The sequence below is a fragment of the Eschrichtius robustus genome, chromosome 8 (genome assembly GCF_028021215.1).
Source record: "Eschrichtius robustus isolate mEscRob2 chromosome 8, mEscRob2.pri, whole genome shotgun sequence".
Lineage (NCBI taxonomy): Eukaryota > Metazoa > Chordata > Mammalia > Artiodactyla > Eschrichtiidae > Eschrichtius > Eschrichtius robustus.
The window spans coordinates 26,060,807-26,084,626 of record NC_090831.1 but is presented as its reverse complement, the minus strand read 5'-3'; the positions used below and the strand labels follow the sequence as shown (position 1 = coordinate 26,084,626).

Genomic DNA, 23,820 nt, shown 5'->3' with positions numbered 1-23,820 from the left:
CTTACTCACTGATTTAATTTTAACAGTCGGGTTCTCAAAAAAGCACATGTATTTAGGTTTCTAGCACAGAGCTTGGCATGTATACAAAGCTCAATATATATTTATTCTTCTGAATGAACACTGAGAGTTCAGAGAAGGAATAGATTATTTGTATTTTTTCATTATAATCATTGATCATTGAGCAACCTCTTAGCAATAGCATTGTACTTTCATCTTCTTTGATAGAAACTGTGATACTCAAGCATATAATCAAAATTTATGTAGTCATTCCATGCTGTATTGTGCAACTAATTTCTAAAGGCTAGTGAGTTGAAGTAAAGAGATTGATAGAAATTATTTTTTTAAATGGTAATTAACTTGCTGATTTACTACTCACAAAATATTAACTTGACACTAAGAGATTTTTGACCTTTAGTTCATTAGAGAAGTGTTAGAAAAATATTAACGGTTTCTCTTTATATATGAGCTAAGAAAATTTTCATCTTTTGGCTTCTTTGATTTTTTGTGTTAATCTTCTACTTGAATTTTAAATTTTAGACAAAAAAAGATGCCACAGCACATCTGGATTTTTATCCTGCAAATCTTCTTCTTTGCAAACCACTGAATGTGATTAAAGAGAAGATGGACACACAGGAAAGACAAGGGATGAAGGAATGGGATCTTTCAAGATGCAGGAGGGGAGTTCGTTCTAGAACAGTTATAAGCAGTTATGCCACCAACAGAAATTAAAGTTCAAGCAAATACTATTGACTGTTAGTAACAGGAAATTAGAATGGAAAAACACATTGTAGGTAGTGTGGTATTTGCATTAGTACTATCAGTTGTAGGAGTTAGCACCTTCTAAGAAGCTTAAGAAAAAAAAATTATTGGTTCCGTCATTAAGAAGCCAACAGATAGAGGTAGCCTCTGACACAAGATTCAGGTTTTAAGCAGTACGGTGTTTGCAACCATAACCACTCCTGGAAAATGATATTTTGCTGAAAAAGGAATAGGGAGATGAGATGCTATTTTTGGATAGATTTAGGCGCCTGTTAATTTCTGTGGTCAGAGAAATAAGGTGGTTTGATTTGCCAGCCATCAGAATCATGTGATTGGAAGAAACAGTTTCCCAAAGATGGGAGGGTTTCTGAATTAAAAAAAAAATTACAAAACAAAGTTTACTACAGTTTTTAAAACAGAGAACCACTGACTTACTCTATGTGAGGGCTGCATGTGTAATTTTCTCCAGCAAGATTCCACAGTTTGGGTGTTCGGGTGGACAAACAAATTTTGGGTTTAATACAAAGTTGGAGTTTTTCTAGGCAGGAGTGGATGAGGATGGATGTTTAAAGGAGATGTGGGGTTGGAAAGAGTGTGCTTAGAATCACAGAGGAGTTTGGAGCATAGCAACACATTTAATGGACAGGTTGCATATAGAACCAACACTTAATTACCATTTTACTAGACTTTCTTATAAATTACCTCATTTAATTTATCAGAATATAAATAGCAATAGCAGCTATAATACCATTTCTTCTTCACTGTGCTGTATGGAATCTTTGAAGAAAGGACTTTAAATGATTAAATAGACTCATAGCATAGTAACTGATCTAAGAAAATAAAATTGTAAGCATTTTACTTTAATTCCTATGTAAGTACCAGTTAAAGCTAATAGATAAATTCTATGGATATTTCTGATTTTTCTTTTTCAGTATATAAAATAACAGGCCCTGTGCTCAACACTTTATGTCAATTATCTTCTTTATTATCTCTTGTCACATAATATGAATGCATGTAGGTTTATCACATGCCTTCAGTCCAGTAATCTGGTAACATTGATCTCTAGATGGACCTGTGCCCATCTTTATTTTCCCTTTTTGTTTTCATAAGCAATATTTCATGCATTCCAAACCCCAAACAGATAGAATGGCATAAAAAAATATCTTTTTTCAAGAACCACTGTCTTTACTGCTTCAGCTACTTTTAGCTATCTTTGGAAAGTTCACTTACATTCACACCCCCTCTCCGACACACACATGGATGTATACACACACCCCCTCCCCCAACACCTTGCCAAGTTGTTTTATTCACACAGTGCTATAATCAGTACTGCTGGTTAACCCATGTCATGTAGCATGGTTGACTTGGGCACAGTCAATAGTGGTGCTGTGTCTGGTTACCAGGACAAATTGTTACAAAGATATAATAATCAAAAAATTTGAATTTTAAATGATTTGAGCTAAACAGTGTGGATCTTGGTTGGCCGGAATCATTAACACAACTCATTTATAACAAAGAGTATCCTTAATGTTCATCCTATTGACAGCATATATGGAACTAAAGAAGGATAAAAAGACAGTAAGAATGAGTTTTTTTTTTTTTTAAGGTGATTTAACAGGCAATAGAGTTGCCCAAAATTTGTCACACTGTGGATCATATACAGAGTCAAGTGCATAACAAAGAAAAGAGAATTAATAAATTGGACAGGAAGTTAATGTCTATTTGAGTTTGGAATGTGTCATATATTTCAGATGTTACCTATAAAATCCTAATTTTCAGTTTCATTATTTAAATCTTATCCTTGGCAACATCTTACTCCCAGGTTGAAGCTTTGTACTTATGCTTCAGATTTTTAACATAAACTATTCATCAGAGGCCACGTTTTACAGGAAAGTGGCATGCAAGGGACTGTCACTCACAATATACATTTTTAAGATGGAATGGTCTATTTTGTCCAGATTTACTTTTTGACTCCCAGTAGACACTGGGAAACTAAAGTCATTCATCTCTCAACTTACTAGGGGATGTTTTAAATTTCAGTAAACAGTAGCATTGTATTAGCATGAACCATTTGCGTAAATTTGTTTCAAGGAGATAATAAATAACTAAACTACTTGGTTAAAAATCAGAAATGAAACAATTTGTTCTTGTCATCTAGTGGTGCTTAAATTATGAAAAATTGCTCTCTAAAGGTTTGACTAATCTATGAATCTCGTTTGAGGTTGTTGCTAGCTTTAGCCTATCATACTGCACATAATGCACTGAAATCCACTGAAAACCTCTGTGTTTGGAGGTAAAATACCTTCTAAGATTATGTTGTTTAATAATTTGCATGAAAATGTTTACCTAGAAGGATAGTAGGGAAAGAAGATTACTCAATTCTGATTTGTGCCTGCGATAATTAGTTTATATGCTATAGTTTTAAAGTCTTAAATGATAATGATATACCTATGTACTTTCTGGAAAAGGGACTGAGGGAATTTTGAGTGATAGGGTAGGTAAATGATTCAGAAAGAAACACACACACACATTTTCAAACACACATCCTTGAATTGATCAATAGAGGAAGAACGTCTCAAATATCTGAAATTCTTAACCCTTGCCTATTTTGAAACCTGGGAAGGTTTTGACTTATGTGGTCCTACCATCCAAGGATAGTAAGAGATCTTCTTCAGTTACAGCAGATTTGGGGCAGCTGGCCCAGCTGCCTGCTCATCTTGTCATGTGTGAATCAGGAGGGCAAGAACTTGCCTCTTAGGTCAGTGTGTCCATAGTCTTCATCTCCATCTCTCCAACACTTAGCACAGAGTGAGGGCGCCAGAGTACTGTTGAATGAATGGGGTGTGGCTCCCTCTCGTGAGACCCCCAGCACCTCCCTGTACAAAGTCTAGGTGAGATGGGGGCAGGGGCAGGATAAAGGGAGAAGGAATTCAGCTGATACTCTTCCTCCCCTCCTCTAACTTCCCCCACTCAGATCATTTAACTGTTTTTCTACAATATCCTCTCCTAATTTTCTTATAACACAGAGTTAATTTTAGCCAAAAGTCATCCCTGTAAAAACATCAGGACATAGAAGTTGGGCTGATTCGGTGTGAATTGTCTTTCATTCCTGAGAACTGTCCTTTAACCCAATTCTCTTAAGATTGTTTCTGGATATATTTTGGTGATTCAGTGATTTACATGATTTGATTTCAGACTGATATAGTTTAATGTAGCTGCACACATCTGAATATATATATATATATGTATATATTTTATAATAGAGCTAATATGTATTTCCATAAAGCAGAAGAAATGGCTCTAAATGAATGTGATAGGAAAGAGAATTATGACCACCAAATTATGATTTTTCTCAAGCCTACTTTCAAAATTATTTCTGAACCAAATAATTCTGAAACTATATAAACAAAAGCCACAATAAAGCCAATCACTGCAATTTTCCACAAGAAATTATGACGAACTGAGACAAAAAATGTTTTTATATAGTTATACAAATTAAAGGGCCTATGAATGTTTGCCATTTATTTTAGCGTCATGCTGCCATGTAGGTGGACTAGGTTGACAGGTTAAATGCAGAATTACAATTTCCCCAAATCCTGATGCCCTATAGAGATTTAGCTTTACGAAAATTGATCAATTGAGCCTTTCTGCTAGATAGAGTAAGAAATAATGAAATGTGCATGCTATCAGTGCACAGTCTGAGGATTGAGAAAGGAAAGTGTATTTATAAAAAATGAGGTTAAAAAAAAGCTTCTGAGTCAAAAGCAATGTCATTTATTGGAGGGAAGACATTTTGTTTTAAGACAGTGGATGTAATCAGTCGCTAAGGCCTGTGTTCTCTTATTGAAACATGACCACCTGTCTAAGCACACGTTTGATTAAGTGCTTCCTAGGTATGTTGTTTTTCTATAAAAAAGACACACTTTTGTTTTCCTTTGCATTTATATTTTGACCATGTAAGAAATGGACGTTGTATAAGCAAAGAGCTTCTTAAAAGTAGAAATATAAAATACCTAGTCACAAGGAGTACCAATGTTTGGCCTGCAGTATTATTTTATGACTAATGTATTTTGTTTCCAGTTTGCTTTAAAAAGCCAGGTTTTGGAATTATACGTCTTCCAAAGTCCAGAAAATTTTGTGCAAATGCATAAAAGTTAAATAAACTTAGCAATACACATTTTCAATGACAGTTTTAGAAGCACTGTAGACCTTCTAAAAGAAGAGGCAAGTAGTGGGGCTTTATGTAAAATATAATACAGTAACAAAGAAAAAAAAATTTGGAAATTCTCAAATAAACTTAGGTTTTCTCCATTTTAATTTTTATTTTAACTTCAATCACAGTTTATCTTAGAGTCAAAATACTTAGTTTGAGTGAAAACTAGCGTTTATCATACTTTACCCTGTTCTGACACTGTATGGGATACTCTTCATCTTAGGTTTAATAAGTAAATTCTCTTTGTAAACGTGACCATGTGTCACACATAAGAAGAAAATTTGACTAATAAGTTTAGTCCATTAGCTCTGGCACCATGGGCCAATTGTAATCCTAGACAAATAAATTGTTTTATATAGTCATCTGAACATGTTATTTTACCTAAAAATAGAGGCAGGTGTGTTTAACTTATTTTGTGTCTTTTTTGGCACAGAAATATATACAAATAGGCATTGAATGAATGTTGAAAATGATGCTGCTGAACCGCTTGAAATTTAATGCAGTTTCACCTTGTTTTCCACACGTTTCAATTCTGTAAATATAAGCAATCAGTTGGCAGACATAATATCTAAAATGAAGTAAACTTATTCGGTGTTTTAACTTTTGATGGAATCCACATTCTAAATTGAAAATTGTCTCCTGAGTATAAATTACAGGGTTCCATGAGGGATCAATAAACTGGTAATTGGATTTGGATCTCAGGGGAATTCAGAAGATTCTCTTGCTTCATGGATGTGATGAGTTCTGACATTGTATTTTAACTTTGTTACAAAACTATGTTCCAGGAAGTAGAACTTTTATGTATGTGAAAATTCTCTAGCTACTTAGTTCTTTTTAAAAAAAACAATTAAATGGTAATTTTAAAAGTTTTAATGATTCTAAATGAAATAAATTGAAACTCATGGATTTCATTCAGTATTACAAATCATATGTTCTTATATTTATCTATGTAGTTTTTGGTTTGGTTATTTGGTCTTCAGAGATACCTGTATTTTATAGATTTTCATTATCATGGTATGTTTCTCAAATCAAAAAACGGGGGCAGAATCTGTGGCAAAAATTTGGAAACAAAACAAGATCTCTTTTCCTCTTGGAGATTTGTAATGTGCATTCATACAATGAGGCTGTATGAATTCCTGCTGAAAAGACACAATTTTAACTTTATTGTTTATTCTAAAATCATGAGCACAGAATACTTTTACCTATATAAGATCTATTATATCTTCAAGAACTAGTGATTTTCTTTGGAACACACTTTGAGAAGCACTAATTTAGTCTATTTTTCCCAAGCGATTTTTAAACATTTTTGTGAATTGTGTTTTCTTTTAACAAAATTTTATATTGTCCATGTCTGTAAATGTTTAAGAGACACAGAAAAATACACTTTTACATGGTACTCAAGTTACTACTAAAGATGTACAGAAGATGAGTAATACATATCTTCAAACAGTTCAGGAGGAGAAGAAAGAAAAAAGATATCAGTATATGCAGATTATTTTGATATTGCATAGAAGTAGCCTTGTAGACAGAATAGGAATTTAAAAGTCATTGATAACTGTTTTATCCATTTTTTCCTCTGTAACACAATTTATGTCCCTACTTTATATTTATGGCATAGTCAGCGACATTGATGGCTAAGCAGAAATGTCCACACACTTTCATTCTTGAAAAGCCAACACTCACTCGATACTTTGGTAGAATATGAGACCATTAGTATGTTGGATTATCTGATATTCTTTGCTATCTAAATTCACAGATACTCTTAATCCCTTATTTGAATCTCCTGAAGGAATTCCTGCCAGTATAGTGCAGATATACCTTTCTTCAGGAATAATTTCAACATTCGATACATATATTTTAAAAGTCATGGTTTCAGCAAACTCTTAAGCAGCCACTTACAGTATTCACTTTTCTGGAATTATCCTATTTATCATTTCATTATTTAGGTGTGTGTGTATGTGTGTGTGTGTGTGTGTGTGTGTGTATGTGTATATATATATATAACTTATTTGCATTAGGAATTTAAAAATTTTTTTCTTCACAAATTGTTCTCAGACCTATACTGAGAAGTTTTCCCGCAGTGCAAGATGTGCTTTTCTAATATCACTGCTATAGTGTTTGAATATGTTCTTAGAAAATATCGGCTAATCTTTTCGATCTTTGTGGAATATATTGTAAAAGGAATACTATGAGAGGTTTATTATTTAAAATATGAATAAAATGTAATCAGTGTTTGATCCAGTATATTATTATGTTTTTAATTAAATCACTAAAGCATTCTTTTTTTTTTTCTTTTTTTATAGAGCAATGAAGTTGTCTACTACAATGCAAAGGATGATCTCGATGTGAGTATTAAAAGTTTTACATTAAATTCCAGGGTAAACTTAGGTATACTAGGGTGATTGGCTTTACAAACAAGCTGACCTAGCAGGTTTAGTTGGATTCATGCACCAGTCCAGCCTTAAAATTGTAGTTGCCTAAGGGCATTAAAACATATTTAAATTCAAACTGTTTTTCTCTCATCTAAGACATGCTACAGTTGACTTGGTGATCCATAAATTTCATTTTAGTTCTGCATATTCTTGAAATCCTGCTAACTTTGTCAAGTTTGCTGGAGTTGGACTATTTCACATAAAATTTTTGAGAATTTATAAAGAAATGTAAGATAATACATTTTATACTTCACTAAAACTCTTTATTGGGGAAGTTCACAGTCCTTTAGATATGTTAATACTATTGCTCTTGTAAACCCTTAGATAGTGAATAAAAATGAATCATGTTTTATGATTAGTATATTGGTTTGGCTATTACAGAGAGTCTTAAAGTAAAAGTGCTAAGACAAGACAAAAGATTATTCTTCTCTCATGTCACATTCTGTGTACAAAGCCTAATATAACAACTCTCCATCGTCCAGGCCCTACAGTCCTACTTTCATGTTTTTTGCTCTCCTCAGTGTAGCTTTTCCATATTGTGGTCCAAAATGGATGCTCCAATATCCACAATGATTTTTGCATTCTATACATCAGGAAGGAGGCAGATGGCACTGAAGGACACACCCTTTGCCTTTAAGGGCATGTTCTGGAAATTGCACACAGCATTTCTATCTGCACCCGTTGTCCACAACTTAGTGACTAGTCTTGCCTAGATGCAAGAAGATACGGAGCATAATTTTCTTTCCCCTTGGATAAGCATGTACCCAAATAAAATATAGGGCTCCATTACTGAAGAGAGAATAGGGAGAATACTAGTTGGGAGTTAATTAGCAGTTTGTGCACTTAATTTTGCTCTTCTTGGCATAGTTAAAGTTAATGCCCGGACTCTACCTGCTCATCTGAGTGACTTCTATCAATTAAGTATAGTCAAATTCTTCAACTTGGAACTGAGGAAAAAATTCTCTTTTACAGGAAAATGATTATAAAATTATGTGCTGTGTTGAGTATTATTTAGTCCTTCTTAAAGCATGTGTTTTGATCATTACAATCAAATTGTTTTCTGCAATGGAAATATTCACTATCTTAGAATGAAAGTTAAGAAATGTAAGTAAATGTTGAACTTTGATATTCACCTTAGGATTTTTAGTGGTTGTAGCTTTTTTTGAAGATTGTTGCTTATCAGATGAAGTTGGACTTACATGGATGATGAGATTTATTCATCCTTACCAAAAGTTTTGCTGTATATAATCAGATTTAATTGGTTGCTATACTCCAACTTTATACATGTAGTGCTTGATGTTTTATTTATCACATATTTGTATAATCATAATGCCATCTTGTTTTGATTTGAATTGGCTTACCTTCACTGTTCTTTGTTGTACTTTTCTATATTCCAATTTAGTTGTATATTTTTATTGCTCAAATTCCACAAAGCCATATTCATTATGAAAAATTGGTGCACGGAGATTATATAATGTGAGTTTATAATCTCATACATTAATATCTAATATCTAATGAACACAGGAACTAATTGGAATACTAAATATTGAAACAATATTATCAATTAATAAATTTATCCTCATATGTTTGAATGGGGATGTAAATATCTGAGATATAAATAAATTTTCTATTTTCTAGAATAGTTCTATATTTAGCCTATGAGTGGACTTTGAAAACAAGTGGCTGAAATCTTCCCAGCAAGTGTGAAGCTATAGAAATAGGAAGGCCAGATTTAACTACAGATGTATTTTGGTGTGCTGACACAGAAACAAAGTGAGTTTGATTGCCTTTGGATGTGATGCATTCTCCAGCTTGCTACAATTCCACTGCTCCTTGTTGTCTTACTCTCCGCCTACATCACACATCTACACACATAAAGAAAATAAAGTAAAAATGCCTTAAGATAGTATAGGGCAGGGCTTCCCTGGTGGCGCAGTGGTTGAGAATCTGCCTGCCAATGCAGGGGACACGGGTTCGATCCCTGGTCTGGGAAGATCCCACATGCCGCGGAGCCACTAAGCCCGTGCGCCACAACTACTGAGCCTGCGCTCTAGAGTCCGTGAGCCACAACTACTGAGCCCACATGCCACAACTACTGAAGCCCACACCCCTAGAGCCCGTGCTCCACAACGAGAGAAGCCACCTCAATGAGAAGCCTGCTCACTGCAACGAAGAGTAGCCCCTGCTCGCCGCAACTAGAGAAAGCCTGCATGCAGCAACAAAGACCCAACGCGGCCAAAAATAAATTAAAAAAAAAAAAAAAAAGATAGTATAGGGTAGAATCTTCATCACACCAACATTTAAGGAAGGTGAGGGCAGGGGTAAGGTGTGTAGGATATGAGTAGATGGAAATGAAGAAAAAAAGTAGCTTTCATAATAGAAGTAAATCATACGAAAAGTCCATAACTTTAGTTTATGTTGGATTCAGGATTAAATCTAGAATCTCCTGGTTCCTATTATTCTCCCATGTTAAATATGCTGGTCCATCACCAAGTTAAGATTTGCATATAAAGAATGACATAGTCAAGTGTAATCTATTGATTTTGTTCATTATAATGGTGATACATGGCCTCACTTAAAGGTAAAACAAGCATTTAAAGTGCTTTTTAATCTCATCAGTTACCTCTCAATGAAGCTCAACAGCTATCTCTTTGGAGTGTAACTTTCTATGAGTTACATCTGAATTAGCTAGTTTGTGGGGAGCTGTCAGGTTGTAAGCCTTTCAAGGACTTTGATACCAGACGGTCCCTCAGGGGCATTTTATAATATCTGTGCTGCTCTAGATCGATGCTGTTTATATTCCCCTTCTGGGTATAAAAATAAATAACTAGTGACAGCCAGATTTAGCTAAAGCAGTGACTGAAATAAGTGGTAAAGTCAATGTCCCTTAGGATTGCGTAATATGATTTAAAAATTAGGACTCTAGTCATTTACACAAATTTTTGCTTTGGAATTGAAAAATGCACGTATAACTTGGCTAAATTATTTGGTGAGCCACAATTCTCATGGAAGGTATAAGGCACATAGCCATGCTGGAAATTTAAGACAATCATTCCTGACCCTGTGCTAGTTAATGTTAACATATTCTCTCCTCTAATTACCTGATTTTGATATCCTACAATTTTTCCAATCAGATGCTAAGTACTCTTTAAAAACTAATTCAAATACTACCTCCTCTTGAAGCCTGCCTTGCTTTTCCTAAGTAGCAAATGGTATTTCTTTCCTCTGGGTGCTCAAAATAACTTGTTACACGTTTCTGGTTTCAATGGTGTAATATCTTATACTATGGTATTTTTATACAGGGATAATTTTCTCTATTAAAATTTTAGTGTCTTGAGGTAAGGGTCTTACTCATTTTCTCTGTTTAATGATTTAGAGTAATTGCTGAGATAATGCTTGTTAAATTGGGTAGGTGTTTGTGTGTTTCAGTCCCCCTATTGCTTACATAGCATTTGTGAAGATTGTTCGCTTTTTAAAGTAGTGCCGTATTTGCAAAGTAAACAGGAAACCCTTTGCAAATATGGTGGAAATGAAAATGTTTGTTTTGTTTCAAGGTTGAGTGGAAACAATATTAAGAGAGGAATGGCAAGACTGGCTTTGACTGTAGACTGTATTTGAATTAATTTTTTAATATAGACATTCGTTTCCTTTTGTTCATACAGCGGGGCAGGCTGCAGAAGATGGGAGCGGAGTGGACCTTGTTCCTTCTTCTTCTCTCATCTGTCCCTTCCTCTCATTAGCCCCTGGTTCAGTCATGAGAACTAAGTAAAGTCAGGCAGACAATGTGCTTTCCCCTGTGTCTAAAACTGATTCAAGTTGGGAATAAGTAGCAGAGTTAGAATATTTGTTTGCCATTACTACAAGCAATATAAGAATCAGGATTTTGGGTTCCAAGTCTGGAGAGATCTGATAATCTAAGTTTTTATGAATCTCTGTGAAGCATGAAATCAAGCTTATTTTATTAGTCCATCAAACTAAAGTTTTGTCTAATTCTACATGTAATTAGAATAAGTAAGTTGTTGAATTTCATTTCTAGAGAGACCACAGCATTAACCTGGGTACAATGTTTTAATGTAAGATTAGTTTTTAACTTTTTATCAGGAAAAATATTTTAAATATAAAGAAGAGAGAACAGTAAACTGAGTCTCCATAGTTGCTGTATGTATTGTTTGCTAAATATTTTAAGATAAATTAGAGATGTGACGTTTCACTCCTAAATACTTCCATAGGAAACTTTTATCCCTAATTAATAACAAGACATACATGTATAAGTGCTGTGTACATTGTTATATGGAGGAAGAAGCAGAGCTTGATGATTAAGACGTTATACTCTGGAGTCCCACTGCCTGCATCTGAGGCCCAGCTCTGCCATTTTCTAGCTTTGTGATATCGGCAGAGTCACCTAACGTCTCTGCGCTTCACTCTTGGTCTGAAAAATAAAGGTAATGTGATACCTACCTCATACTGTTACTGTGAAAATTAAATTAGTTAACACATATAAAGCATTTAGAACATTCCCTGTCTTACAGTAGGCAATCCAGAAATGTTAGTGAGTATAATTTTTAAAATAATAATTATTAATATTACTACAATACATTTAATATTGATTTGAAGTGATTTTAGTTCCAAATGGAGCACGTTTATATGTGTGGATGTGTTAACAATAATTGAAGGGTACTAGTTTGAACTCGTTCATTTTATTGTTATGAATATCCTTGCATTTGTGTGAAAAACTTAAGAAAATGCATAACAAAATAAAAATCAGAACAGAATCTTCAGAAAACGTTTAGAAATAAATGTGACCTCAATGCAAAAATTTGTCTTGAAATCATTGTACGTTTTATATATCCGGTTTTGAAAAGATAATTAAATGTCAAAATAAAATGGAAAAAAAAGCTAATAATGCAACAATTATTTATGAAATTCCACATTCAGGTTCTCTTGAGTTTTGAAATTTATTTAGGTTCTTGTTTAGGTTTTTAGAGACATCTGTCCCAATAAATCCTTAACTTCCCTAAAGATGTAGTGAAGCAGATTCCCCAGAAGATTTCAGTTGTGCCAGCAAGCAGCACTATTTTCTTAATTCCCAAAGCAAGCAAAGAGAAAGCAGATCATTACAAACTCTTATTAACCTAATTCCAAGACCTATGTTTCAGACTGAAATCCAGATGAAATAAATTCAGCCCAGAATTCCCATGTCAATAACTTGAGTTGATTTATTTGCTACGTTTTATTATATTGATCATGTTTAAAATTTGACCTGTCTGGGACATTTGGCTAGTCTGCTGAATTCCCTTGCATATTTATGTTGCTATTTATTTTCTTACCAGTCTTGTCTACATTAAAATTAATTCCAACATAATGTCCTATCTAAATGTCTTCTTGAAAGCCTAATCATTCATGATTTTATTTTATTTTATAGAAATAAATCAGTCTGCTTCTAGAATGAACCAATAGGGATATGTATCAGACAGCAACGACTCTGTTCTAATTATTAAAGAAAGTAAGTCTAGGTTTCTTTTGCAGCTTTTTAAAAAAACTATCTAATAGTATACAGCCTTTATTTCAGGCTCTGCTAATGACTGTTGTTGAATCCTCAAATAGGAGATGGCATAGAGATAGAATATTAATTGCTTCTGTATAGTAAATGGTACAATCAGAGTTACCTTTTTGTGTGTGTGCATCTAAAATAAGTGGTTTAAATATTTTCACTGCTATATGTTTGGATTGGATTATAATAGTAATTAACATATGTGTACTTATTCTATACTAGAAAGTAAATGCTTTGCAGGTAATGTTATCGTTTAAAGTTCACACTCATCCTTTGTGGCAATACTATTATTTTAATGATATCCAGAAAAGACAAGTAAAATTTAGTGAGCTTAAGTGACTTGTCCGCTGTCACACATGTGGTATTTGGTAGTGCAGGGAACTGCATGCAGGGCAGTCCGTGTGATCCACAGCAGAAGCCGTGTGTCCCTGTGCTGTGCAACACTGCCTATTCCGTGGGCCCCATGGGGGACAGGAGAAGGCCATGTGATGGAACTGTTGTAAATCAAGGCTTAAGATTAAAAGTTTTGAAGAGGGTTTTGGTTTAAAATTTTCATTTATTATACCTATCCATCATTCTGTCCGTATTTAATTTTGATGTATGTGGCTTGTACTTACCAACCAGCTTCATCATTGACAGTTGTTGTTGACAGTGACTTGCAGTAGGTAAAATAAAATCTCTGTGATTAAAAAGATTGTTAGACTTTAAATCATAAATCTTCACTGAGCTGATCCATCATTCCTAGTGATATTTACCATGGATACCTTAAAATTAATGCATGCACCCTTGTGTGAAATATAGCCATATTAGGATTCATTGGGGGGAAAAAACTGTTAAAACTAATAAAAAGGAAGATAAGATTAGATTCCATTTCTTCTAGGAATAGCGCCATATGTTTTTTGGGCCTTTTTCCAAAAATTTTGAGTCTGTTTTGATATTTTTGTAATGCTTTGTGTGCTTGGGCATGTGCTGCTTTTGCAAGGATAGTTAACACGTTGGTCCTCAGCTGCTTTGGGGTGGTGGCATGCATAATTCTCTTTTAGATTCCACATCCAGTTCTTCCTTTCCAGAGGCTAGTGTATGGTGTATTTATTTAGAACTCACTGAATATTCACTGTTTGGAAAGTTCGGTGGCATTATGTGGGCATTATAAACTCACCCTATGTACAGCATTGGGTAAACAGAGATATGGGGACTAGATTGTTTTGAATGGTATCTTCAACCTCTTTTTGCTTGCACATGCATGTCAGTTAAAAAAATGCACCTCTCAATATAACAATATTTACTTATAAATTCTCCCTATATGCTACTGAACTAATATGCCGAGAAACCTCCCAAGAGACTTCTGAATTTTTAAGATAAGTGAAATTTTATGAAGTATTGGTTTAAGGGGCATTTGACATTAAAAATCACCAGAAAAAAGTGTAGTTTTTTTTCTAGATGCTTAGTTATTAAATGCCTTTAATTATGATGGCTTCATAATACCATAGGAAATATCTCAACAGTCCATATGAATACAAGACAATGTTACCGATATAGTAAATATAAATCCATATTTATGATAGTCTTCTTTTTTTTTTATAGTAATCTTATTTATTTATTTTTATATTTATTTTTTGGCTGTGTTGGGTCTTCGTTTCTGTGCGAGGGCTTTCTCTAGTTGCGGCAAGCGGGGGCCACTCTTCATCGCGGTGCGCGGGCCTCTCACTGTCACGGCCTCTCTTGTTGCGGAGCACAGGCTCCAGACGCGCAGGCTCAGTAGTTGTGGCTCACGGGCCCAGTTGCTCCGCGGCATGTGGGATCTTCCCAGACCAGGGCTCGAACCCATGTCCCCTGCATTAGCAGGCAGATTCTCAACCACTGCGCCACCAGGGAAGCCCTATGATAGTCTTCTTGATAATATTAACTTTTTTGACCAACTTGCTGGTTGAACTAATTGAATCACTTTTCTATCTGGTAATGAGATTGAAGAAGAGCTAGTGCTGGTATTAGAAGCATCATCTCTGTCATTCTCTTCTTGTTCAGTGCAACTTCCATTACTAGAATTTCAACTTCAATCATTGTTAATTTCAGAAATCTTTTAAAGCTGGTAGCACGTATGGAGTAGGTTAAACCCAAGAAGATAATAAGTAAATTTACATATAAAGTGAAGAATAGTACATCGAAAGGGACTGTGTAAGGGAGAAGGCGGCCCATTATCAGTATGTGGGGTTTCCACTTTCTCCTTGTGGTACCTGGAGGATGACAGATGACTTGAGACCAACTCACACACAGTAAGGCCAGGGGAGGGGGAATGCTAATGTCACTCTGTTTGGTAAATATTAGTAAACTTTCATTTTTTTCTTCTTTCATTTGCTAGAAATGGGTATAACTGTAAGTTCTAATGTTTTCTTCCACCCTTCCAGTGAATTCCTTTGGAGACCACTGACGCATGGTGTGTTCATTTTTATTTAAGTTCTTCTCAAAAAGATGGCCTTGACTGTCCCTTGAGGGAAGTAATCGAAATAATTCAACTCGTGAAGTTGAGGTGAAAAGCCCAACTAATGTTCTAACCCATGTTCACCTACAAATTGTCTGTTTGATTGATATCTATAGCTCTGTGCTTTGAATGCATTGCCCTAAATTAAAATGTAAATTCTCAGGGTCAAGGGGTTTGGATACCAAAAGAGTCTTTTGGTCAGTGGTCTCCAAAGGAATTCACTGGAAGGGTGGAAGAAAACATTAGAACTTACAGTTATACCCATTTCTAGCAAATGAAATAAGAAATAAATTAAAGTTTACTAATATTTACCAAAAAGAGTCTTTATACCAACCTTTCATCATTTACATATTCTTGCAGTTACTTGGCATTTAAAAAAAAAAAAAAGACTTGGAAACAATTGCTTTAAGTTCATAGATTTCAGAATGAGAATTTTCAGAGCTAGAAGGAGCCTTACAGATCTTGTTACCCTCTGTTTCTTAAAAAAAAAAAAAAAAATCTGAGGAGCCATGGCAAGGACACACAGAGTTGTACACACAGAGTTGAAATGAGAATGAGAAGCTGGATTCCTGACTAAGGTGCTGTCTGTCCATTCACCGGACTGCCTCCAGCGTTTGTCCTTGCTTCATGCTGAAGTAGAAAAAGCATGAGTTTGGGGACTAGGAAACAGTGATTCAAGTTTATTTATTCACTCAACAAATATTGTAAATAGGGCAAGCAGATACAGTTCTAAGCGATTTGCTAGGTGCTAGGGCCACAACCGAACGATGTCAATGAGGCCTCTTGCCCTCGTGGTGATTATGTTTTAGTGTAGTGAGATAGCAAACATGGGGCAAATAAAAAATTCGATAGCGTTTTTACGCATCCATAAATCCTTAAACACCATTTAGAATATCAAAGTGTTGATGCCACATTTCTGATTTTAATAAAGAGAATTCTGATCATTTAATGAGCATTGTTGCATTTACAATACCGATTTTTAAAAGATACCTGAAAATAAAATGTAGTAAAATTATTGCTTCCAAAGTTAAGTTGGCACAATCTGTACAAGACAGAATTGAAACAAAAGTCAACCGTACCAAAGCAGTTACATAACCAATCTTTATCCTTTCCTTTGACATTTTATACAAAACTATTATTTTATAGTCTTTATCTTGAAAGGGATGTCCTGCCATCTAGATACATAAATTCTATCAATGTTAAGATATATCCTAGGGATATATCTTAGGATATGACTTAAATTTTGCATGTTAAGCAGTACAGTAAATGTTTGACAAATCTTAATGTGAAATTCTATAAAATCAGTTATGTCTACATTGCTCTGAATGTAATAAATGAAGTGTAATGTTTTCAATATTCTGTGGGGGATAATTTAGATGGGAGAATCTCCAAGAGAGTATTTTTCAACTGAGATCTGAAGAATGAACTGATACTATGAAAAAAGGCCAGGGAACAACCTACCAGACAAAAGGAACAGCAGACCCAAGGACGTTAAACCAGGGAGAGCATAATGTGTGTAAGGAGGAGAAAACAGTCCAATGTGGCAGGAGCATGATGAGCAAGGGAAGGCAGAGCAGGAGATCTGGATGAGGAGTCAGGCTGGAAATAGATATTCAGAGTCTTATGGGCCGTAGAGAGATTTTCATTTCTTTGTAAGTATGGTGGGATCTTGGCGTCCTGGAGTCCAGGCTTTTTTTTTTACTGTATATTAGTTGTAAGGTGTTAGTCAGTCTTTGCCTCAGATATCAAGGGAAAATAATTGATCTTTCTACCTTACAAAGTTTTTTTGTTTAACCTGTTTTGTCCTGACAATACTTTTTAAAGCATATTTATCTGTCATAATCTTCATAATATGAAAATTTGCTTTTAATTGTTTAAGAAGTAGATTGGCCCCATTGAAATGTTTTCCTTTCCTAATATAATATATACCACTATGTGGTTTCCGGCTGGGGGCGGGGGGGCGGGTGCTATATTGAACTTTCAGACTATCTGAAATCACATAGTGCTTTTCATAGGCAAGACACCATTTCACAGTCCCTTAGTAGAGAAAATACCCTATCAGCCACTCCCCAAAATTTAGGTTACATATTTATGTATAAAATAGATATGTATATATATGTTCAGAGTATTACATCCCTTTCTAATGCTGATAATTTGAAATTTTCATACTACTTGTAGAGTTTAAACCAGCCCTCAGTCCTTGTCATCACACTTACCTGTACTGTGATATTGTGATGGCTCTCATGCTCATTGAGGGCTAGATCCTGGGACAGGTGATTCACACGCATTCATCCATCATGCAAACTAAAAATTCATCAGTTTTATTTTGAGGATGTCCTCAGATTCTGTATTCCAACTTATTAAAATGTTATTGTAATCCTTCTCAGCAACCTCAATACATTTTATTTAAGGAATGCGTCTTTTTTGCTTTTAAAATTTAATGAACAACTTCTTGCAGTGATCAGTATCCCTTTTTGACTTAATTTAGTTGTTTTATGTGTTTCAGATTCATAGTTGTCTTTGATTCACTTCGTCATATTAGAAAATGTATATTTTTTTGCTTTAATATCCCCTATGTATTTTTTAACTTGCTATATTTCTCTGTGTATTGCACAGTTTCAGTTGCTTACTGTTCCCCCTACCTCCAAAGTCTGCTTATTTCAGACTGTTTCTTCCTTCTGTTTCATATATCATGATTAATAGTAGAAGAATACGCAGAGACCTAACAGTAGATCTAATTTTAAGGAATAGAATTATTTCTTCAAGTTTCTTCTGACCACTAATGTTATGTTTATTTTTCATGTTCACTGTAAAACATTCTTAATATATTGAGTAAATTGCCTCTGAGGAATTAATGCTATAGTTTTTCCATAGGGTAAATCTAAGCAGCTAAAACATTTTAACTACTTGAAGAACTGGAGAAATCTTCTCAATTCATAAAAAAAAAATCTCTTATTTCCTCATCAAATATATTATGATTAGCTGAACTCATATGTTTTTTCAAAGGACAATATGTCTATTCATTAAATTATAATTTAAAATTTTTATTTTCTTATTGTTATGATTCGGTAAAGCAAATGGACAAATATTATATTCAAGCCCTTAGTGTCATGTATTCAGTGTCATGCAACTCATATTTCCGTTTCAGTTCTATTCATCCACCCAGTATGTCTCTGAGTCACAGCATTCTCAAGGAGAAAAATAGCAGCTTAAACCAATTAACTCAGGAGACTCAACAGTGCTCTTCTTGCCACTGTAACTGGATTCATTATTTACTATTCAGCCTGGCCTCACACCCTGACCAGAACAACTGTAATTGGCTGAAGGCTCAGCACCTTTTTCTCTATTTATTATTCATTAATTGGGCATGGACAGCTGCAGCTGCTTTGATGAATCTCCACTTCTAATTGATGCATGTGATTTACTAAAAAGGAGGCTTTCCTATGTGTGGGTCAGAACTGGTAACCAGCTTACATTCCAGTGATGAACTAGTGGCTACGGAAGCGACCTTATTTTTTAATCCATAGAGTAGATACCAACATGTCAGTATAGCAGACTTTTCCACCTTGCTGGCTGTATGAAAGTCTATTGTAAATATAATACATCCATGATGGTTATTTACGTTGGATGATAATATCATGCCTAAAAGCATATTGTGTATCCAAAATTTTATTTGATATTGGGAATACAATTGAGACTAAAAATTTCAAGAATCAGTAATGTGTACGTTGTGAAAGGTGTAAGGCCCTCTTGTAAACAATGTCTGTGAAATAGTTGTAAAAAAGAAAAGGATGTATTTGGAGGTGGAAGTTTTAAAATATACTCATATACATTGTGGAGAATCGTATACAAGTCTGTAGTCTCTGGTTATTGAAGAATTTGGTTCATTACACAAGAACACGTTCATTTAACCCCTTCACTAGTGGGATAGAAATACCAGTTGTGATGCCTCTGTAGAGGGTCTCAGCTCTTATTTGGTATCAACTAATTTTCTCACAGTTTTGTGAGACACACAAAAATTAGCAGGGGGAGGTAAACCTAACCATAATGTGATTGTGAACAAAGTTTCTCAGTGAGCATGTTCAGTCTGAATTGTGCACAGTAATTAAGCTAATTTTTATTGTAATTTAAGTGAAATATATAAACTTTTAATTTCTGAACATTTTACTGTTGGTAGAAATAGTTTTAGCATGAAAAAGATAAAAAATATTAAAAACAAATGTTTTATTATAAACATCAATTCTAAGAGTGCTTCATCTGAGATAAATATATTAAATATGCAAAAGTGTTTTGTGTCTGTCATAGACTTATCATTTGTGACTTCCCAAATGAAATTTGCGAATAGGTACTGCTTGCAAAATCGAATGACCCATCCAGCATTAGCTGGTACCTCCGTCTCTCAGTGATCTAATCTATTATTTAATAACTGAAATTATGTTGAGATGAATAGTCAGAGGAACATGCTTCTTATGTTTCACTTATGTGTTTTACCAGATACATTTGAATACATTTTGGAATTTACCTCCTCAGTGTCTCTGTACACATTTATATAGGGTAGTCGGGAGAATTCAGAAGAGATGTTTTGGGGGAAAAAATAGGCAAGAGACATGCTGACTTAATTTTTCTTGTATGTGGTCTGGCAAACAAGGAAATCTTAATTCCAGGGGGACAATTAATTTGAAATTTTTAACTAACACACTAAACAATATGTGTTAAGTAGCTTTTCTCCACATTCCTTTTCTCAGTCAGTTCCTTTGTGTCTAGTATTTGCTCTATGTTAATTATACTATATAATGCCATAATATATCAAGAAAAGTAAAGATGGATTATGATGCTATCAGGAACAATAATTTCACAAGTTTAAGGAAATGAGTTGCATTTAGAAATTTTAATCTTTTCATGAAATGACTTCAATTTATGGAGAGTATAATAAAGGGGAGGGGACCATGGGCAACAGCCATATTATTTTTTCTTAATATATTTAGCAGCTGCACATTAAAACTAGACTTGATACATGATTATACAAGTTGAGAAGTACATTATTTTAAATTATTACTAAAAGCCCTTTATATGGCTATTTAGTTATTTATTTATTGGCTGCACCATGCAGCTTGCAGGATCTTCTTTCCCTGACCAGGGGTTGAACCGGGCCCCAGTAGTGGAAGCACTGAGTCCTAACCACTGGACTGCCTGGGAATTCCCTCTATGGCAATTGAAAAGTGAAAGAATCTCTATTAAAATACATTTAAAACATAATTTTTAAGTGTGAGAGGGTTCAGAGGAAATAGAAGCAACTTTCACCTTCGTAAGATAATCGTATAGTGCTTAATAGCACTCTAGAAAGGACTTAAAACAAAAATTAATATTTTTAATTGCAAATATAATACATGTTTATTGTATTACATTGGAAACAACAAGAAAGCACAAAGATGAATACCATTAAAACTATAAAAACCAGTGATAGTGCTAATAGTGTTTGCTATGTACTCATCCCTACATTTCTCTCTTTACCTCTTTCCTCTAAAAATATAGGCTGATTTTCTCTTCTTTCTTTGTGCTTAACATCTACATTTAAGCTTAAAACCATTTTAAAACAAATACAGCATATATGTACATTCCCAATGTAATTACTCTTTTATATTCCTTAATAACAATATAAATTGTATTTGTCATACTTACTGTGACTATTTTACTATTGTTGCACATTTGCTTCAAGATTTAGATATTAAATGACATTTCTATAAGTGTTATTAAATCCTCCACTCTACCAATAAATTATTTCTTGAGTGAGTGAATGAATGAAATATTTGCACTTATCCACATATTCCTAACCCTAATTCATACATATAGTTCACTATCTGTCTCTTATCTATCATCCAATCTTTCTACTTTTCATATATCTAAATTTTGCTAGAGATAGATATAAATAGGATTTCTGGAAAAGATATGCTTACAAAACTAATGTAATATTTTCTAAAATTATGGAAATAGGACTATCATTTTTTCATAAGTGAAAATAACATTATAGACTCTTTAGTTTGAGTCTTCTTAATTTAAGTAGGAGAGGATATTAGAACCAACTGAGAGATTCTTTCCAAAGATGTCCTCCCTGTTGTGATTCACTGCTTTATTGATGCGGGGGAGGGCTCCCCAGGTGATTCTGATATGCCCTTGGTAATAAGGACCACACCTGCAGCCCAGCGTTATTTATAAGTCAGAAAGCTGAAGCCCAAGGAACAGTGACTGGCCCTAGTCTGAGGTGTTATTAATACAACTGAGTAGAACCAAATCTCCTGATGTCTTTACTTTCCACTATGCCTTTCCACAGTTTTTTGTAAGTATGTTCTTTGTAATAGGCTTTGTATGGAAAAAAAAAAAAAAAAATTCCAGGGTCACATAAGCTTGAGAACGCTGGGTTAAACATGGTTTTCTTTAGTGACGCTTATTTCAGAGCTTTTGATGTGCCAATGTGCTTTGTTATTCTCTTAACAGAAGAGTAGAAGAATATTTCCCCAACTTATTTCAGGTTGGAGTTAACCCTTAGAGTATCTTGAGAAACTACTGTCTTTTGAAATATCCTTTGACAGATATTACTGGCCATATTACCATGTGCACACATTTATTATTCAGTAATAATAAAACGGTGTTTCTACCCTATGGAGGGTAGAAAAATTCAGACATCCATTAATATGCTTATTATTAATCAATTCTAACTTTTTCATGAGTAGTTCTAAACAAAAATGTGTGTCCAGTTTAAACTATTGATATTTTAAAGCAGTGGACTTGCAGTTTTAGTGTGTATCACAATCACCTGGAGGGTTTGTTGAACTACTGCTTGCTGGATCCCTCCCCTGACGTTTCTGATTGACTAGGTCTGGGGTGGGGCCGTAGCGCCTGCACTCTAAAAAGTTTCAGTGGTTGCTGATACTGCTTCTTCAAGGACCACACTTTGAGAAACCTCTGCTTTAAAATAAATATTGAGGCTTTTCACTAATTCAGGATGTTTGCAGTCGGGAAGAAAAATGACATTTATTAGGTGAGACCCTCTTTACATTCTTGTTATTAATGAAAGTAGTTTGTTTTAATGATCCCTTCTTTTATTCAAGTCAGTTGTGCCCAGGAACAGAGAGCCATAGAACAGAGGATGAATTTTAAAATATGTTAAAATTCACAGTTGAATCCAAGACCAAATCCCAGTTATCCCAAATCTTATTATTTTTATTCTTTCCTTTATTAGCAGTTGGAATGCTGGTAGATGTGTTAGGTTACGTGTTCTTTGGCGCTATGGTGTCTCTTTTTCTTATCATCTTTCTCCTTTCTTTTCTTATCCTTCATGCTGTACACACCTAACCTCTGTTTTAGAAAAGAGTATGAGTTAGTGATTCCTGCGTGTAGGTATTTTGCCAAATTTTAGACTTTCAACACTACTGGTTCATTATTTTGTATATTTAGTTAATGGGGGAGCAATTATATCTTTGTGGCTTTCACATGGATAGAAAACAGTGATCTGTCTTCAACTATTTTTTTTTAAATTTTTATTTTCAGCACATTAAATTGACTCATAAAAAGATTCTAAAAATGTGCAGTTTTTCCTTTTCAACAAAGTATAATAAAACATAAAACCCCCCCAAACAGAATACCTAAACCACAGTTTCCAATTATAGTCCTTCCCCTTATTATAGAGAGTATTTTCATATTTTCTTTCAACATTGTTTCATTTGAAAAATAATTTGGTCATGACCTATTAAATTGATTTCATTACATAATGAGTTGCACTTGCAGCTTTAGAAGTCATTGATTTAAAAAAAAAAAAAGCCCTTTTGCTAATATTTGTGTCTAAATAATCTTTCCAGTGTTGCAGCTTCCTTAGGGAAACACACACATACACACACACACACACGTGTGTGTGTGTGTGTGTGTGTGTTAAAATATCTTGGGATACTGATGGGTTATCTGGTTATAGAAATTATCAGAGCCATCTAGAAAGTTGGACACTATCACTTCTTTGTAGACTTTGTGTTGCCACATTCTACCAGCCTTCTTATGAAATTTTCTGAGTGTCCATTTAAGTCTTTTCTCTTGCTTATCAGTTGCATTACTGCAGTGTGCTGCGAAAATAGTCAAATGTTGTGATTCTTTTTTCAGTTTTGTTTTGAGGAAATTACCTTGGAAATATGGAATACATTAGTCCCTAAAATGGAGTTGATAATACAGGTCTGAATTTAATAAAAAATGTTTAGTTAGGAAAGAGTTAACTATATTTGAACTGGGGGAATAAAAAGTTTAACATAATTAGCCAAAAACAGTTGTTAGAGAGATGCATTTTGGATAAAAGAGTGAGATTCTTAGTTTCTTGCCAGACTAGAAACTGGATTACCTTGCCAGG

At 34.3% G+C, this 23,820-nt stretch overlaps 1 protein-coding gene across 4 annotated transcripts in view; it reads left to right on the top strand.

Annotated features, from left to right (window-relative positions):
- The window catches only part of CACNA2D1 (calcium voltage-gated channel auxiliary subunit alpha2delta 1), a 500,765-nt gene that overhangs the window by 296,800 nt on the left and 180,145 nt on the right, over positions 1-23,820 (top strand). For all 4 annotated transcript variants that reach the window (XM_068550454.1, XM_068550455.1, XM_068550456.1 and 1 more), the window contains one exon: positions 7,276-7,317. In XM_068550454.1, the coding sequence (XP_068406555.1) occupies positions 7,276-7,317 (42 nt within the window). The remainder of the gene's footprint in view (positions 1-7,275; positions 7,318-23,820) is intronic.